General features: G+C 44.5%; 1 protein-coding gene across 2 annotated transcripts in view; it reads right to left on the reverse strand.

Annotated features, from left to right (window-relative positions):
- Nucleotides 1-14,536, reverse strand: part of MARCHF6 (membrane associated ring-CH-type finger 6) — a 122,043-nt gene extending 107,507 nt beyond the window's left edge. The window contains exons 1-2 of one of the 2 annotated variants that reach the window (XM_056520704.1): nt 14,324-14,536; nt 3,143-3,239 (exon numbers count right to left, since the gene is read on the reverse strand). In XM_056520704.1, the coding sequence (XP_056376679.1) occupies nt 3,143-3,239; nt 14,324-14,342 (116 nt within the window). In that variant the 5' untranslated portion in view covers nt 14,343-14,536. Of the gene's footprint in view, nt 1-3,142; nt 3,243-14,323 lie in introns of both variants that reach the window. The other variant, XM_056520703.1, reaches the window with a different exon arrangement.
- Between the last annotated feature and the right edge of the window lie 4,273 nt (nt 14,537-18,809).

Here is an 18,809-nt window from a genome sequence, read left to right on the forward strand (position 1 = left end):
ATATTAGTGAGCAAAGGTGCATGAGCGGCAGGACCTGTGTGTCAATCACAAAGCAGGCTAAATGCTGAAGTAAAGTACAGAGGCGTGGCAGCTCCAGGGCATTGCTGACCTCTGACCGCGACTCTTCCTGACTGTGGGGATTTTTATCTTCATAAAACAACATAATAAGGAGCCAAAAGGTATGGCTGCATTACACAGGTACACAGCGTTTACATACTGGCGAGTGTATAAATAATTTATTTTTATTTTTTATTTTATTTTTTTCACACATTTTATTTATTTAACCATACAAAAAGGAGAATTTTTGTACTCACCGTAAAATCTCTTTCTCGTAGCCTTCATTGGGGGACACAGATAGATACTGTTGGGTATATGCTCTTGCCACTATGAGGCGCTGACACTAAAAAAGTTGGCTCCTCCCTGGCAGGATATACCCGCCCACTGGAAGGGAGGTAATCAGTTTTGTCACAAAGCAGTAGGAGAAGCAAACAAAGATATGTCTGAAGGACCCTAGAAAGGAATCCTGGATAAAAACCCAAGAACTGGAAAAGATTATCCGGACAAGACATGAAGAAATGGGTGGGTGCTGTGTCCCCCCAATGAAGGCTATCAGAAAGAGATTTTACATTGAATACAAAAAAATCTTTTCTTGGTCGCTCGTCATTAGGGGACACAGATAGATACTGTTGGGACGTACCAAAGCAGTCCCCTAGGGTGGGAACAACAACCACCAGAGTCAGTCTGGAGACCAATCTCCATTGGTTCATAAGGCTCGTGGACGAAAAACCTGGCCCATGAGGCCACTGAGGCCCGAAAACTGAGTGTCCGGAACGTCCCACTGACCATGGAGGTGGACTAGGACACCAAAAGGAAGGGACAGTCCCGTGTAGAGACTCTAAACCAATAGTTCACCAATAGAGAGACAAGAGAGGGTAGTCTCGGAGGCCCGATAGTAACCATCCTGGCAGGAGGTAGGAAACTAACTCCAAGGAATCACAGAAGCAGACAGAGGGAGAGCCCTGCTGGTGAACAAAAAAAAAAAAAAAAAAAAGGAAAAACCAGGGACGCCCGCAGTAAGAAAGGGGGCGCCGCTGCGGACAAGGAATGCCTAAGAGAAAGGTAGTGCCATTAGCCCAGTTAACCCCCCTGCAGTTGAGAGACTGCAGAGGAGCAAAAAAAATAAAAAATAATACTGCCCCAGCCTTGCCAGCTTGATTGACCCAGGGATTATAAACCCCTGAAGTCCTACCAGAGGTCCTGGAGAATTTCATTTTCATACTTACATACTTATCCTTAGCAAGGAGAGTAGGGGCAATGGGGGCCCGGACCCTGGGTACAACCTCCAGGCGCTGGCCGTTGGCGATAAAGGGTTGACGGCCCATACTCTATGCACCGTGCCCCTTTTTCGCATGTGGGAGATCAGGTAGCACCATGCTCCTGTCGCCCAACCTAGAAAAATAACAAAGGAAAAAGAACCTAACTAAACTAATTACTTAACTAGAAAACAACAAAATAAATGACCAGGTCTGGAGAGTACCAGAGCTGTGTCTTGCCTCCTACTGACACTAAGCTAAACTGAATATCTCACTTCCAGTGGGCGGGAGTATCCTGCCAGGGAGGAGCCAACTTTTTTTCCCTTAGTGTCAGCACCTCCTAGTGGCAAGAGCATATAGCCAACAGTATCTATCTGTGTCCCCAAATGAAGAGCGACTGAGAAAACGGCTATATGTACATGCTTCATGTGAGAAAACACTTTTAGGGTCTATTCAGTACAGTATCCTGCACATATTTGATGCATAGCATTTAAAATGTTTAATCATTTATCTTACATTGAACTATATAGCATAAAATCTGCAGCTTTAAAGGGGTACTCCACTGGAAAACATTTTCTTTTAAATCAACTGGTGTCAGAAAGTTAAGCAGATTTGTAAATTACTTCTTACTTTAAAAAAATCTTAATCTTTCCAGTACTTATCAGCTGCTGAATGCTCCACAGGAAGTTCTTTTCTTTTTGAATTTCCTTTCTGTCTGACCACAGTGCTCTGCTGACACCTCTGTCTATTTTAGGAACTGTTCAGAGTAGGAGAAAATCCCCATAGCAAACCTCTCCTGCTCTGGACAGTTCCTGAAATGGACAGAGGTGGCAGCAGAGAGCAGTGTGGCAAGACAGAAAATAAATTTAAAGAAAGTAACTTCCTCTGGAACATTCAGCAACTGATAAGTACTGATACCAGTTGATTTAAAAGAAAATGTTTTCCATTGGAGTACCCCTTTAAATCCTGCGCATCAAATATGCGCAGAATACTGTATGTGTGAATGCACCCTAAGGGTGCATTCCCACGTGGGTATTTTGCTGCGCATTTACTGCAATGGCCAGTAAAATCTGCTGAAGCAGATCTGCAGTAGAAAATATGAAAGTGTGAACACACCCTAAAGGGAATATCCAGAAAGTCATGAAGTCAAACGTGTGACACGTGACCGTAGTGGCCACTGATCATGTGTCAGCTGCAGCAAACAGGGAACCCACCAGAGCTTCTGTGCTGCATCCCAGCAAGGTTTAATTTATAGGTACTGGATGACATATGGGCCTCTAAAGACATTTTAAAGGGTTGATAATCCCTTTAAAGGACATCTGCAGCGTGATTAACACTTATCCCCTATCCACAGGATAGGGAATAAGTGTTTGATCGCGGAGGGCCCGACCGCTGGGACCCCCTGTGATCTCCTGTACGGGGCCGCGGCTCTCCCATGCAGGGGGCGTGCTGGCCGCAGCATGACGTTGCATCTGGCACGCCTCCTCCATACATCTCTATGGGAGAGGCGGGGAGGCAGCGTTCGTGCCTCCCCGTCTCCCCCATAGAACTGTATGGGGACGGGGAGGAGACGGGGCATCACCGTCGACCTCCAGGTCGACGCTACGCGCCTTAGAGCTCTCCATGAGCGCTAACGGCGGCGCCCCGTTAGGGAGATCGCGGGGGTCCCAGCTGTCGGACCCCCCACAATCAAACACTTATCCCCTATCCTGTGGATAGGGGATAAGTGTCATACCGCTGCATTTGTCCTTTAAGATGCTTTTTCCTTAGTATACTTTAATCAACACCTGGACAGAAAATAAATAAGGCAAAAACTGAGTTTCACTTACCACTCCTGATGAATAAACTTAATACTGCCAGTACACACACAAGGATGATAAAGAGGTTTTTCTGCTGTTCCTTCTGATCGGCAAACCCTGCATATATCTTCTGGGCAAAAGAAGAAAGCCGTCAATGATTGTAAAAACAAGGTACAACAACCCACCCCACATATAGGACAAGTAAGGAAGGATAAAACATTTATTCTTTAAAGGGGTTGTGCGCTGCCCTGCAGTTCAGAGCTCTGCTCACAGCGTCCGGAAGTTCATTACTCCGAACACTGCGTGCGGGCTTCCATGTTCGCTGCGAAAACGGAAGCCCGCACGCAGTGTTCGGAGTAATGAACTTCCGGACGCTGTGAGCAGAGCTCTGAACTGCAGGGCAGCGCACAACCCCTTTAAGCGCTCTACACCTTACGGCTCACACAGTATGCAAGATAATGTTTGCTTTTTTAACTAATGCATATAGTCAACTATGGTCTCTAATGGGGTGCTCCGGTGGGAAAAAAACATGTTTAAATCAATTCATGCCAGAAAGTTAAACAGATTTGTAAATTACTTCTATTATAAAAAAAAATAATAATCTTTATCCTTCCAGTACTTATAAGCTGCTGTATTCTCCACAGGAATTCCTTCCTGTCTGACCACAGTGCTCTCTGCTGACACCTCTGTCCATGTCACGAACTGTTAAGAGCAGGATAGGTTTGCTATTGGGATTTGCTTCTGCTCTGGACAGTTCCTGGCATGGACAGAGGTGTCAGCAGAGAGCACTGTAACTTCCTGACAAGCATACAGCAGCTGATAAGTACTGGAAGGATAAAGATTTTTAATAGAAGTAATTTACAAATCTGTTTTACTTTCTGGCACCAGTTTATTTAAAAATGTTATTTAATGACAACCACAGTGTATATTAACTCATCAGGGGGTTGTGGCCCATTTTGGCCTTGAGGACTAGAATTTTTTTCCTCTTTAGGGTCTATTCACATGTACATTAATCTGTGCATATTTAATGCTGCAGTTTTCAATATAAACTAATTGACTAAACACAGCTCCAAATCTGCAGTATCAGAGCAGAGCTCTATGACCTTATTTTGAGATCAGCATATAAATTAGCATTTTGGTAAAATGCTAAAATACTGGAATTCCACTACAGTTTATATTTTTTCATTACAGTGGCTTGATATATGCATCACAGCACTGAGCCGTCAGTCACTATGGAGTGCTCCCTTCATAAACACAGAGGACTGATTAATATTAGTCCACTTGTATTCTCTGATCTTTCCTATTACCTAAACAACACATCATTTAAGGGCTGCAACTAACAATTATTTTCATTACTGATTAATCGAAACAATAATCGGCCAACTAATCGACTAATCAGATAACAATAACCATAGTTGAGAAGAAAATAATGTGAGTTAGATTAGGGAGGGAGTTATTGAGGGGAGGATGCATTGTTGGTTAAAGGAGATCTGTAATGCTAATTTTAGCCTATCACCGACTAAGGTGGGACATGTTGCCGCCGGCTATATGCTGAGCGCAGTATGACTCATCGTGCCCAGGAAGGAGAAAGAAGACTGACACCAATATGGTCGGAAGGCGAGTTAAAGTTTGTTTTGTTACATTTTGCAGCCCGGGCACAGGGGATTAGGGCTGGGCAGTATACCGGTTCATATCGGATACCATTTTTTTCCCCCCACGGTATGGATTTTTGCCCATACCGCCATAAGAGTCGGGCCCCTCCCCCACCCTCCGAATTAATTATAGAGCCCAGCCAGCGGAGCCCTCACCTTTCCCGGACCATGAGCAGGGGGTCCGTAGCAAGTAACAAGCGTGTGCCCGGCTTCCAGTCATGCCCGTACCGTCTGGAAACTATATCTATGGTTCTGGAGTATTGACAGTCCTCCAGAACCATAGAGGCAGTTTCCAGAGTGTACGGGCATTACAGGAAGCTGGGCACACGCTTGTTACTCGGTGCGTGATGAGCGGAGAATCCTGTAACCGGCGCCCCTCTGTGTGTAACGCGCTCCCTCCCTGTGTAATGCGCTCCTTCCCCGGCGGTATACTAGAATTCTCCTCCCTCCATGAAAAGCAGCTGCCGGCCGACAACAACCGGTGAGACCCGTGAGGAGTCGGGGTGAGTGCGGGAAAGTCAGGAATGACATGTGTAGCTAACACAGGGGGGGGGGGGGGGGGGGGTGTAGGAGAGCGGTAATAGTCATACCGCCCAGCACTACAGGGGATTAAAAAAAATTTACACTGTAGATCTTCTTTAACCAGTTAACAACCATGGACGTCTATGCTTGTCCATGTGCCGTTAACGGGTTATGACGTGGGCTTCCAACTTGAGCCTGCATCATACCGGCCGCCCCCCAGCTGATTCCTGTAGCTGGGGGCTGGCGTTAATAGCCGACATGCAGCCGGCTGTTAACCCTTTAGATCGCCGCTGTCAAAGTTGACAGCGTCATCTAAAGGTGCCCTTATCCTGTCCCTAGTGGTCCAGTGGGGTAGATTGCTCCCCCGCAGCGCGATCGCAGGGGCGATCTACTGTGGAGGTAGCCGGAGGGCTTACCTCTCCTTTCATGCCAGCTCCAGTGCTCAGAATGATAAAGCCTGGCAGGACCAGGCTTTATCAATCAAGCGCAGAGCACACAGATCAATGGGATTCTATGGAACCCGATTAATCTGTATGAGGAATTAAATGATTCCTCATAAAAAATAAAAAAAAATAAATAAAAAACACCCTGTACGCAGAAAAATAGTTATAGGGGTCAGAAGGACAATTTTAAATGTATTAATTTTCGTGCATGTAGTTATGATTTTTTCCAAAAGTACGACAAAATCAAACCTATATAAGTAGGGTATCATTTTAATCGTATGGACCTACAGAAGATAAAGTGTCATTGTCATTTACCGAAAAATGTATGGCCCCAAAATTTACAAAATTTTATTTTTTCTCCAATTTTGTCGCAATGATTTTTTTCTCCCATTTCGCTGTAGCTTTTTGGGTAAAATGACTGATGTCATTTCTTTTGTTTGCTAAAAAATAAACAAAATGTTACATAGTGAGCTTTTGAAACGAATAGGGTCTCTTCATCATGCTATATCGTGTCTGATGAAGAGACCAGAGTTGTCTCGAAAACTCACTGTTAAAATATTTGTTTTATCTTTGTTAGCCATTTAAAATGTATCAATATTGCTGTTTTAATTCTCACAGCATTAAAGTTAGATTGGTATAACACAGCTGATGAGCTTTAACTTGACGAGCGATAGATTTGTGGTGGTCTTTTAAGCCTTTTCTGTTACTTTTTTTCTCTTTGTTTCCTTTTTTCTTGCATTTTTGTAAGATTAAGCTGAAATAGTGAAATTGCTACTTTTTTGGGGATATATTACCTTTATTCTCTGTTCTCTTTTTATGATTTGTGATGTTTAATTGTAAATCGTATGTATGTTTGTTGTTAATAATAAAAAAATAAATAAAAAAAATAAAAAATAAAAAGATTGGTATAACACAGCTGGCCATGAGACTAATCAGGACCCTTTGACTATGACGCTCTTTGTAAGGGCAGTACAGTATGTGGAGAGGTGGGCTTTCCTAGTTGCCAATATGAAACAAAAAATTATGTAGGGCTGAAACAACTAATCAATTAATCAGCAAGTAATTGATTATGAAAATAGTTAACTATTTTTAGAATCGATTAATTCGTTGGTGGATTAATTGGTCAGCCAATTTCTGCAAACAGATACTGCAAACTTCTTTTATTTTCGGTATTCACATGAAGTGAACAGAATTAGACATACAGCAGCGGCGGTGTACAGAAAGGAGGCGATGGCGATTTCGTGCCTGCAGTCACTTCCTCTCGCCTCAAGGAAGTGGCGGCTGGCACAAAATCGCGATCGCCTCCTTTCTGTACACCCCCGCCGCTGTATGTCTAATTCTGTTCACTTCATGTGAATACCGAAAATAAAAGAAGAAGTTTGCAGTAGCGGTGAGTGCAACATCATTTCTTCTGTTTGCTGTATCCTATGGACTTGTCAGATTACTTATCAGTACCACGTTGCACTGCAGGATTAGGATACCATACCAGTGGAGGAGCACCTGACTAGAGCAGTGCCAGATTACATTTCACCTGTGCTGGATTCATTTTGTTTATGGTCGCTAGTGGATAAAAAGCATCTGTCACATACAATTACCAAATACAACCACCCCCATAGCCTAGCAGGGGTTTGTGTCCCCATGCCAAACACACCTTTTTAATGCAATCTTGTGTCTTTACTCTCTTAAAAAAAAAACATTTACTGTATCCCCCTAGATCTCTCCAATATGTGTCGATTTGATTGACACCTTGGGCTCTCCTAACATCAGCCCTGTGTGCTCTGTCTGCACCCTCGAGGTGAGCATCACTATCCCTAGAGGCGGAGAGCATGGTCCCCGTCAGTCCTAATTGGTGGCGCATGCGCGGACAGCAGGAGAGCTCTGTGTGCCAATCAAAGCAGCGTGGCATAGTGGACAACGTCATTGCGGCCTAAGGGCACAGCAGACCCCTGGCTACTCCTCTCACACAGTGTGACACAGAATAAACTTTTTTTTTTAAATAAAATAAGTATATATCTTAAAATTGCTACTTTGTCTCTAAGAGAAATAAACTTTAAGTGGCTAAAACTGTAACAAACCTTTCTTCCTCCCAGTCTCAATACCTTGATTATTGATTCATTTCACAAGACAGCATTTATGACATTATTAATAAGAGTTTACACTGGGGTGTGGGTGCGTGCATCCTTAACAACAGAGTCCTAAGACTGTGGGGATCTGTGCTGCATCTTTGATCAGATTTCTGCCTAGAATATTCCGAAGATTAGCCCTATTGCAATCTATGGGGCTAGTGATCAGCTTTTTCACATGGATTCTCTACAGCAAATAAGTCAGATGTGGCTTATAGGGGTATTTCCAATCTTGTATTTTCTAGTTCGTGGTACCCTGCGACCTGTTTGAGGCCAACAGAGATGGCTGGCAAATCAAAGCAGGAAAGGTACTCAATTTGCGGCTTATAACAATCCAGAGGGGGCTGAAAACCAGAAAATACAAGATGGCAATACCTCTTTGAGGGAACATATTTATAACCACATGGAAAATTTCTGGTGCATGCAAATAACCTTACAGACAGTTCTCTAACAAGTTATGGAGAGAAAGGAAAACATTTTCTTTAAGGTGTTTAAAGCCCAAGACCACACCATACATGCTCATGGTATTCCGGCAAAAGTCTATTACTGCGGTTTCCAAACTTATATAAGAGCGGCCACTGACCGTTTGTGGAATGAATATCGAAGTAATTCTAAAATATCCGCTGCGCCAGAAGAGTTATCCTTTTCTGCAGAAATCAGCGCTTCGGGCCCGTCTTTTACTGCTGCGATAGTTATTTTGGGCCCAGGACTTCACGATTTTATGTCACACAAGTCTTCTCCCCACCTCTCTGTCACTGTATATGCACCTTTAATGAGCATGCTCAGTGATGAGCAGAGTGTATGTGTGGGAGTGTATTATGCTAACTGTGGGCGGTGCAAATACAAGCAGGGCGGCTACCACAAATGCAGGATACACAACCTTAGCATTATGGGAAATGTAGTTTCGGGCTGCACATGTTGGTCTTCACGGACCAGGAAGGGACTGAAGTTTTCAACAGGTGCTGGCAGACACATGGGGGTCAAAGAGCACGGATTTTTGGATTGTGTGGAATGTGAGGAATGGGTAAGCAGGAATATATGTTTCTATTTAGGATTCATTTGGGGTAAAAATCGGCTGTACAATCCCTTTAAAAAAATAATAATAATTAAGCCTTCCTGTCATTTGGAATAAATGTTTACATATCACAGAGACTTGTCAAAAGTTTTGATCAATCAGGGTGTCAGTGCCGAGACCTCAACCGATCTGGAGAACAAGCCTGGAAAAGAACAAGGCAATGCACTTTACTCCGCGATGCGCTGCAATATAATTGCATTAGACGGGTTTCTTTATAAAACCATTGGATCCCATCTCCTGCAATGAGTCAGAGCAAGCTCCAGGCCGGGGAGCAAAATGTGCTGTCATGCGCTTCTTCTGGCTTTATCTAGGGATTGGTGGAGGTCTCTGCACTGACCAATAGAAACTATTGAAATGTCTGCATGACATCAAAAAGTATTTACAAATGGCAGCAACACTTTAAAGGGGTGCTCCACTGGAAAACGTTTATTTATTTATTTTAAATCAACTGGGGCCAGGAAGTAAAACAGATTTGTAAATTAGAAAAAATTAGGGTATGTGCAGCTCACAGAATAAATTAGTCAAGGCTATATGGAATGTACAAATGTAAAATAATCTGTAGAGAGAAGAAGGTACCAAAAGCCTCTAGAGTAATACCATAAATGGTACATGATGATTAATTACAGAAATAAAATAAAACCGGACTGTGCTTCACTTTAAATGATGAAAAAGAATTTAATTGTAAAAATGAGACATTAATATAAAACATAGATAAGAACATATATTAATACCTCCTTACACAGGGCCCTTGTGGGGAGGTAATATAAAATAATATACAGCAACAGAACATTAAAATCCGCTTATATATTACGATCTTCCGCTAATCCGGCATAGTTCACTTTTTATAAAGTGCACTCCGTATTCATATATACTGTAGAATTTCAAGATTTTGAAGACTACTCATATAGTTGTATAGTTACCAACTCCCATAGATGGAAAAAAGTTCTTGATATAGTGGTGTGGGGCTAGATGTCCGAGAGGCAGATGACAAAAGCTGTGGAGGCTGTGTCCAGCGCTGGCATGTGCTTGCAGCGACGGGCCCGGTTGCCACACGCCTAGGAGAAGTCGCCGGTCACGGAGATAGATGGATTACTCCGGAGATGGAGGCAAACTCGGAGGTAGATGGATCTGCCACGAGGCTTTGCTTTGTCCCCGGAGCAGATCCATCTACCTCCGAGTTTGCCTCCATCTATCTCCATGACTGTTGACTTCTCCTAGGCCTGTGGCAACCGGGCCCGTCGCTGCAAGCACATGCCAGCGCTGGACACAGCCTCCACAGCTTTTGTCATCTGCCTCTCGGACATCTAGCCCCACACCACTATATCAAGAACTTTTATCCATCTATGGGAGTTGGTAACTATACAACTATATGAGTCGTCTTCAAAATCTTGAAATTCTACAATATATATGAATACAGAGTGCACTTTATAAAACGTGAACTATGCCGGTTTATACAATGTCGGATTAGCGGAAGATCGTAATATATAAGCGGATTTTAATGTTCTATTTCTATATATTATTTTATATTACCTCCCCACAAGGGCCCTGTGTAAGGAGGAATTAATATATGTTCTTATCTATGTTTTATATTAATGTCTCATTTTTACAATTAAATTATTTTTCATCATTTAAAGTGAAGCACAGTCCGATTTTATTTTATTTCTGTAATTAATCATAATGTACCATTTATGGTATTAGTCCGGAGGCTTTTGGTACCTTCTTCTTTCTACAGATTTGTAAATTACTTCATTAAAAAATCTTAACCCTTCCAGTACTTATTAACTGCTGTATGATCCACAGGAAGTTCTTTTCTTTTTGAATTTCCTTTCTGTCTGACCGCAGTGCTCTCTGCTGACACATCTGTCCATGTCAGGAATTGTCCAGAGCATGATAGGTTTTCTATGGGGATTTTCTCCTGCTCTGGACAGAACAAAAAGAAAATAACTTCCTGTGGATCATACAGCAGCTGACAAGTACGGGAAGGATTAAGATTTTTTTAATAGAAGTAATTTACATATCTGTTTAGTTTTCTGCCACCAGTTGATAAAAAAATAAATAGAAAAAAACATGTTTTCCAGTGTAGTACCCCTTTAAAGGTAGGGTCACACATTCCATATTTTGCTGCACATCTGAAGTCTATGGGTATGGGTAGCAAAATCAGCTGAACAAAATATGCAGTAAAATACGCAGAGAAGTACAGCACGTGATCCTACCCTAGAGATGCATCACAAACACATAAGATGCCAGATACGAACAGGTCCTACCTCTGAGACCCTCCCTTACCCAGAGAACAGGGGTCTCCTGACACATCCACTAGTTTCCTGCTGCAATAATCCCATAAACTACAATGTAGCCATGCATATGTTTTCCCCTGTCCAGTAAGGGCTCGGTCACATGGCTGTCTGTCCCCTTAACAAATGCCCATTTTCAATGATAATTTGTCAAACGGGTTGCAAATGGCTGTAAAATAATCCCATTGGATTTTTCTTACAATCCTTTATCACCCGTTTGCTTCCTGTTCTGTTTTTTCTGATGGGGAAAAGACGGCGATTGCAGTATTTTTTCTCCCGTCAAAAATAACGGAATAAAACAGATATTATATATTTAACATTTAAGTCTATGGCAAACGGATGAGTCTTTAAATATCATCCATTTGCACCCGGTTTATAATATCCGTTATTACTTCTGAGCATGCTCAGAAGAGGTGAAATCAGAAGACCCCTACAGTGTTGTGGGAATTCTACTACTCCCATCATGGAACAGACTTGTTTCCATGATGGGAGTAGTAGTTCTCCCAGCTGCAGGAGTATGCGGAGACTACATTAGTGCTTGTACTACTACCCCCATCATGGAACAGACTGTTCCAAGTTGGGGATAGTAGTACAGGGGCTGAGGGATTGATTGTGTCGGGTCTCACTTCTGAGACCCGATCAGAAGTTATTAAGCAGGGGAGCGGGCGGCATTCTCCGCTCCTCTGCGATGTAGAGAGTGTTTTTACTTTCATTTTTAAATCCCCGCGGGGGCCCTGAATGGCCGGTACCGAGGAGCCATTAAGGGCGGGGTTTTTAAAATGAAGACTGTGAGGGGGCCATATCTGTATTAAAATCACTGTGGGGGGCAAGATATATAGCGCTGCAGGGGGACAGACATATAGTGATATACGCTGGCGTATTTATAAATATATACCCCCAGTCGGCGCATTTATAAATACATACCCCTCGCCAGCGCATTTATCATAATATGCCACCGCAGTGCTATGTGTGAAAAGTATTCTATGAGCAGCGCATCGGGCCAGCAGCCGGAATACTTTTCACATATAATAATATATATAATATGTGTGGGCATATGTATATAGAAGCGCTGTGGGGGCCAGATAACGCTATATGTCTGCCCCCTGCAGTGCTATATATCTTGCCCCTCACAGCGCTTTTAATATAGATATCGCCCCCGCTGCCACTCACAATCTTCATTTTAAAAACCATACTGGGAGCCCTGAATGGCTCCTCGGTCCCGGGGATATAAAAATGAAAGTAAAAACACTCTTTACATCGCAGAGGAGCGGACTATGCCACCTGCTCCCCTGCTAAATGACTTCTGATCGAATCGGGTATCAGAAGTGATACCCGGTGCGATCAATCCTATCCCCTGTACTACTACCCCCAATCTTATCCCCTGTACTACTACTCCCAACATGGAACAGATTCTGTTCCATGATGGGGGTAGTAGTACAAGCACTAATGTTGCCTCCCCAGTTGTCCAGTTTCCTGGAGCCAGGAACTACTACTCCCATCATGGAAACAAGTCTGTTCCATGATGGGAGTGATAGTAGTCCCAGCTGCGGGAGTCTGTACAAACGGGGATGAAAAACTGATGCAAAAGGATGCCACGGAATGTCATCAGTTTGCATCCGTTAGTAGTATGGTCCGTTTAGGAGGCAGTGACGGAAGAAAAGCGGGACGGAAGTAAACGGCCGTGTGAACAAAGCCTTACATATATGGGAGTTACAGAAAAACAAGTCGACACACACCACTTAGGCTTATGAGTATTAAAGCCTGTAAATATTCCATAAAAGTCTGCAATGGGATCACACCTGCTAAATTATTATTGCACAACCTCTAAGGCTATGGTTAGATCAAGTTTTCCCCGTACACAAAGGGCACACATTGGCATCCTGTCAAAAAAGGCAAGCCAATATACACTGTGGCATACTGACAGCAGGGCCATCGAGTCTAATGAACCAAAGATAGTAAAATAGTAAATAAGCACAGTTCATTTCCTTAAAGGGGTACTCCGGTGGCAAACTTTTTTTTTTTTTTTTTTTAAATCAACTGGTGCCAGAAAGTTAAACAGATTCGTAAATTACTTCCATTAAAAAAATCTTAATCCTTCCAGTACTTATTAGCTGCTGAATACTATGGAGGAAATGATTTTCTTTTTGGAACACAGTGGTTTCTGCTGACATCATGACCCCCGTGCTCTCTGCTGACATCTCTGTCCATTTTAGGAACTGTCCAGAGCAGCATATGTTTGCTATGGGGATTTTCTCCTACTCTGGACAGTTGGAGCACTGTGGTCATGATGTCAGCAGAGAGCTCTGTGTTCCAAAAAGAAAACAATTTCCTCTGTAGTATTCAGTAGCTAATAAGTACTGGAAGGATTAAGATTTTTTAATAGAAGTAATTTACAAATCTGTTTAACTTTCTGGCACCAGTTGATAAAAAAATAAGAAGCTTTTCACCAAAGTAACCTTTTAACGTGTAAGTACATTTAGCAGTAGACACCAGACTACGCCACAATATACGTCGGCACACCATTATGACAAGCGGCCCACGTGTACCCTAATGGCGTGATCTGAACAGAGCCTTAGGGTGCATTCACGAATTTAATGCTGCAGATCTTATTATTGATTTATTAGAATATAATCTGCCGAATTTACAGTACAAGTGAATATACCCATAAAGCAGTGGTTTCCAAACTGTGGATCTCCAGCTGTTGCAAACTACAATTCCCAGCATTGCCCGGACAGCCAACGGCTGTCCGGGCATGCTGGGAATTGTAGTTTTGCAACATCTGGAGGTCCACAGTCTTAGAGTCTCAAAACTCAACATGTTGTTGTATAAGGAATAAAGCTGCAGGTATCTTTCAGCTGTCAAGCACCTCAGAGGAGTAAGCATATATAGTATACACAAGAGTTTCCCATCAAGTGTGCCTCCAGCTGTTGCAAAACTACAACTCCCAGAATGCCTTATCTGTCGGGCATGCTGGGAGACGTTTTGCAACAGCTGGTTGGAAAACACAGGTATACAGCGTTTTGCGGTCAGGACACATTACGTCAGCCCTCTATACATGTAAATATACAAGTGTTGTGGTGCAGACAGCCCGCACGTATCTGTTACCTTCTTCTGCAGTCTCCATGGCGCCCGTCCTGCAGCGCAGCTTCCTGCTTCAACAAGACGTCCCCCCCTCCGCCGCCACCGCTTCTAGATGTTTTCAGGAAGTAAATTCAGTCCGGTCCCCGCTGGCTCCCGTTTCTACGAGGAATCTGACCGCCCTCGGCCTAAGCTGAAAGCACCGTTCTCGCGTAGTTCTCGCGTTGTTAGAAGCTTAGTCCTGATTGGCCAGTACAGCGAGTGACGTCTCACGGACGTATGAAAAGCAAAGTGATTCCTGGTCTGGTCACGTGATCAGCGCTTCGACGAACTGGTTAGGCCTTTCTCTGTAAAGGGTTAAATGCTTGCTACAATGAAACGTCTTTGAGACGACCACTCAGAGGTCCAGGGGGTGGTTTTCTCAAAGAATGCATAAAAAATGTGAAGCTGAAAATCTGGTATGGGCAAGGTGGTCTTTAGGAGAGGTTTGACTGTATAGGTGGGCCCACCTGTGAGACCTGCAGCTATCTCAAAAATACCTCTCCAGCTTTGGCACCATATGCAGGCAACAATTCCTTTGGACAGTGTGCATTGTTTTTAGAATAAAGCTATTTTTGCACTCCATTTGTGGTGCCCATTTACTGCAGGCACCAGGAGATCTCCTACCAAAAGGTAAATGTATCTGTGGACTATGTAGAGGAAATCTGTCATTAGTGTTACCTGCACTAATCTGCCAGTACAGACAGGTAGTGCGGGTGACACTGATGACAACCATACTTACCTGATCCCGATCCGTGCTCCGGTTCCCCCGCTATCTTCTGTATCTTCCTTTCCGGGCTGACTTGGAGCTTCCTGACCAGGGCCAGATTAAGGCTGCCTGGAAGACGGAGCACTTCATTATGTTGGCCCCCCCTCCCGACAGTTCCCCCACATTAGGTGCAGTATAGTTCCCCCACATTAGGTACAGTATAGTTCCCGCACATTAGGTGCAGTACAGTTCCCCCACATTAGGTGCAGTACAGTTCCCCCACATTAGGTGCAGTATAGTTTCCCCTACATTAGGTGCAGTATAGTTTCCCCCACATTAGGTGCAGTATAGTTCCCCACATTAGGTGCAGTATAGTTCCCCCACATTAGGTGCAGTACATTTCCCCCACATTAGGTGCAGTATAGTTTCCCCTACATTAGGTGCAGTATAGTTCCCCCACATTAGGTGCAGTACAGTTCCCACACATTAGGTGCAGTATAGTTCCCCACATTAGGTGCAGTATAGTTCCCCACATTAGGTGCAGTATAGTTCTACCCACATTAGATGCAGTGTAGTTCCCCCACATTAGGTGCAGTATAGCTCCCCACATTAGGTGCAGTATAGTTCCCCCACATTAGGTTCAGTATAGTTCCCCACATCAGGTGCAGTACAGTTCCCCCACATTAGGTGCAGTATAGTTTCTCCCACATTAGGTGCAGAATAGTTCCCCACATTAGCTGCAGTATAGTTCCCCACATTAGGTTGGCAGTATAAATTTTATGCATTTTAAAGTTAACGCAGGGGCCGCCGCAGAGAGGTAACCGCCGGGACATTCTTGTGTCCTGAAAAGATTTTTCGGGACACAGGGATGTCCCGAATGTGATGGGGGCACCCTGCGGGCACGGGGCCCAGAGCAGGCACTCTATGAGCGCCAGTGATGATCCGGCCCTGTTCCTGACTTCAGCACTACTGTTTTGCTAGCAGCGGGACCCAGTAGAGAAGCAGCATAGGTGACATCACAAAGCTCCATCCATGCTCCAAGTCGGCCCCAGAACAAAAGATACAGAAGAAGATAGCGGGAGAACTGAAGCACGGAACAGGATCAGGTAAGTATGGTTGCAATCAGTGTCTGTACTGACAGGTTAGTGCAGGTGAAAGTGAGGACATATTTCCTTCAAATAAAGGAACTTGCAGACCGTTTCTAGTGTTCTTTTATTCTTTAGCTTCTTTATTTCCAGTAAAAATTAGGCACAAATGTTATCATTAATCTTTACATACAGTAGGGACTTGGGGGGAGATTTATCAAATCTGATAACTTTTTATTTTTAAAGAGGCCTTTGAAAAATGAAAGAAGCAATCTAATTAGTTGCTATGGTCATCTGCACCATATACTGCACCCTATACATTTACATACATTTTACTGCGCAGTAAGGTTATCTTAGTTCTTCCTCTACGAACTGTCAGCGCAGCAAGAAGTGCGCATCCAATGTGACACCGATTGGACCAGTGAGAACTGAGACCTCCTCTTCTCCACTCCTGATTGGTGTAAGTATTTGACATAAGAATTGTCAATCACTTACATAGGCATTGTTACGTTATGCGCTCCGGCCGCACATGCTGGCCGTAAGCGCATGGTCCTGTTACCTGCTGCTGCCAGCGGGGCAGGGACTCGCATCGCGGGATGCGCCCGCATGCGAACACCTGTCCGTCACTCACCTGGTGCTTCTCCTGCCACCGCCTCTGCCTCTCTACTCCGGCGTGTGTGTCCCCGTCTCCTAGGGCGTGCGCGCGTGCCGGAGCTTTAAGATTTAAAGGGCCATTGCGCTGATTAGGGTAATTCACCTATGGCTCATTGATAAATTCCTCCACCCTCCTCACTTCCCTGCTGGATCTTTGTTGCCTTGTGCCTGAGAGAAAGCATTCTAGAGTATTGTCTTGCCATGTATCTGATCCTTTGCTCTGTGACTTGACCTTGCTCCTCTGCCGCCTTCCAACTGAGCTCCTGCTACATCCTGACTATGCTACTGGGCCATCTGCCTTGACCTTCTGCTACCCTGTCTACGAGCTGCTTTATCCATCCTGTGCCTTGCATCTCCTCAGCCGCCTGTGTGGTCGAGCCGTGCCAGGGGTAGCGACCTGGGTGCCGCCTGCCGCAACAAGTCCATCCTGCTTTGTGGCGGGCTCTGGTGAAAACATTAGACTCCTCTCCCTGGTACAGTCTGAGCCATCTGCCACACAGGTCCAGCGGATCCACATCCATCGGAGTTCCTGTCTTCTGAAACGTGAGTGTTACAGTAAGATCCGGCCATGGATCCCGCTGAGGTACCCCAGCCTTAAATTGCGGATCTTCCCTCGTTTGTGGTACATCAGTCTCAGCAACTGGCGCGACAGGTGCAGCAACTTACCCAACTGTCTGCTATGATTCAACATCTTTTGTCCTTGCAACAGCAGCAGCACCCATAACCTGTCCCACTCCCTCCTCCAGCTTCTGCAGTGTCTTCTGGCTCCCAGCCATGCCTACCATTACCCTCCAAATATAACAGTGATTCAAAGTTATGCAGAGGTTTCGTAACACAGTGCTCCATGCATTTGGAGCTCATGTCTGAACTATTTCCGACGGAACTTGCTAAGGTGGCCTTTGTTATTAGCCTACTGTCCGGAAAAGCCCTGACCTGGGCTACACCCCTTTGGGACCACGTTGATCCGGTAGCTTCCAACTTGACGGCTTTTCTGGCAGAATTTTGCTGTGTCTTTGAGGAACCCGCACGTGCCTCTTCTGCTGAGACGGCTTTGCTGAACCTATGTCAAGGGAATTCTTCCGTTGGTGACTGCGCAGTTCAATTCTGCACTCTTGTCTCAGAACTAGAATGGAATGATGAGGCCTTGTGTGCCACATTCAGAGAAAGGACTGTCTAGCAGGATTAAAGATGCCCTGGCTGCACGTGATCCTCCTTCTTCTCTGACTGAACTTATCCACCTGGCCACATGTATTGATGTGTGTTTTGCTGAGAGGCAGGAAGAACGTCGCTTAGAGAGGGAATCTGCTCGAGCACGGTGATATCCTCACCTGGCACCCATGTTTCAACGTCCACCTCTACAGTCTCCTGCGCCTCTTGCCGAAGAGGCTATGCAAGTGTATCGTTCCCGTCTTGAGCAACAGGAGAGATCACGACGACTTTGTGTTTGTATTATGCTAGCCCGGAGCACTTCCTCAAAGACTGTACTGTTTGTCCACAGTATCCGGGAAAACGATCGCACCTAGGGCACGTAGGAGAGGCTTCCCTAGGTGTGAATACCACCTCTCCTCGCTTTACCATTTCTGTTCAAGTCTTCGCTTCTGCCAAGTCTTCCTTTAGCGTTACAGCATTTTTGGATTCTGGATCTGCAGGTGACTTTATTGATTCTTCTTTTGTCCACAAATATCATCTTCCTGTTAATCGGCTTGCCAAGCTTTTGTTCATCTCCTCTATTAATGGACAAAATTTGGACGGTAAGAGGCAAGTTCAGAGGCAAGAGTGCGGAATTGAACCGCGAAGTCGCCAACGGAGGAATTCCCTTGGCAGAGGTTTAAAAGAGCCGTCTCTGCAGAGGAGGTTCGTGCGGGTTCTCCAAATACACTGTGGAATTCTGCTAGGAAGGCCAGCATGTTAGAGGAAACTGGATCATTACGATCCCAGAGAGGAGTAGCCCAGGCCAGGGCTTTTCCAGACAAAAGACTGACCACAAAAGCCACCTTAGCTCATTCCATCGGAAACTGATCCGCCA

This window comes from Hyla sarda, chromosome 5 (genome assembly GCF_029499605.1).
Source record: "Hyla sarda isolate aHylSar1 chromosome 5, aHylSar1.hap1, whole genome shotgun sequence".
Classification (NCBI taxonomy): Eukaryota; Metazoa; Chordata; class Amphibia; order Anura; family Hylidae; genus Hyla; species Hyla sarda.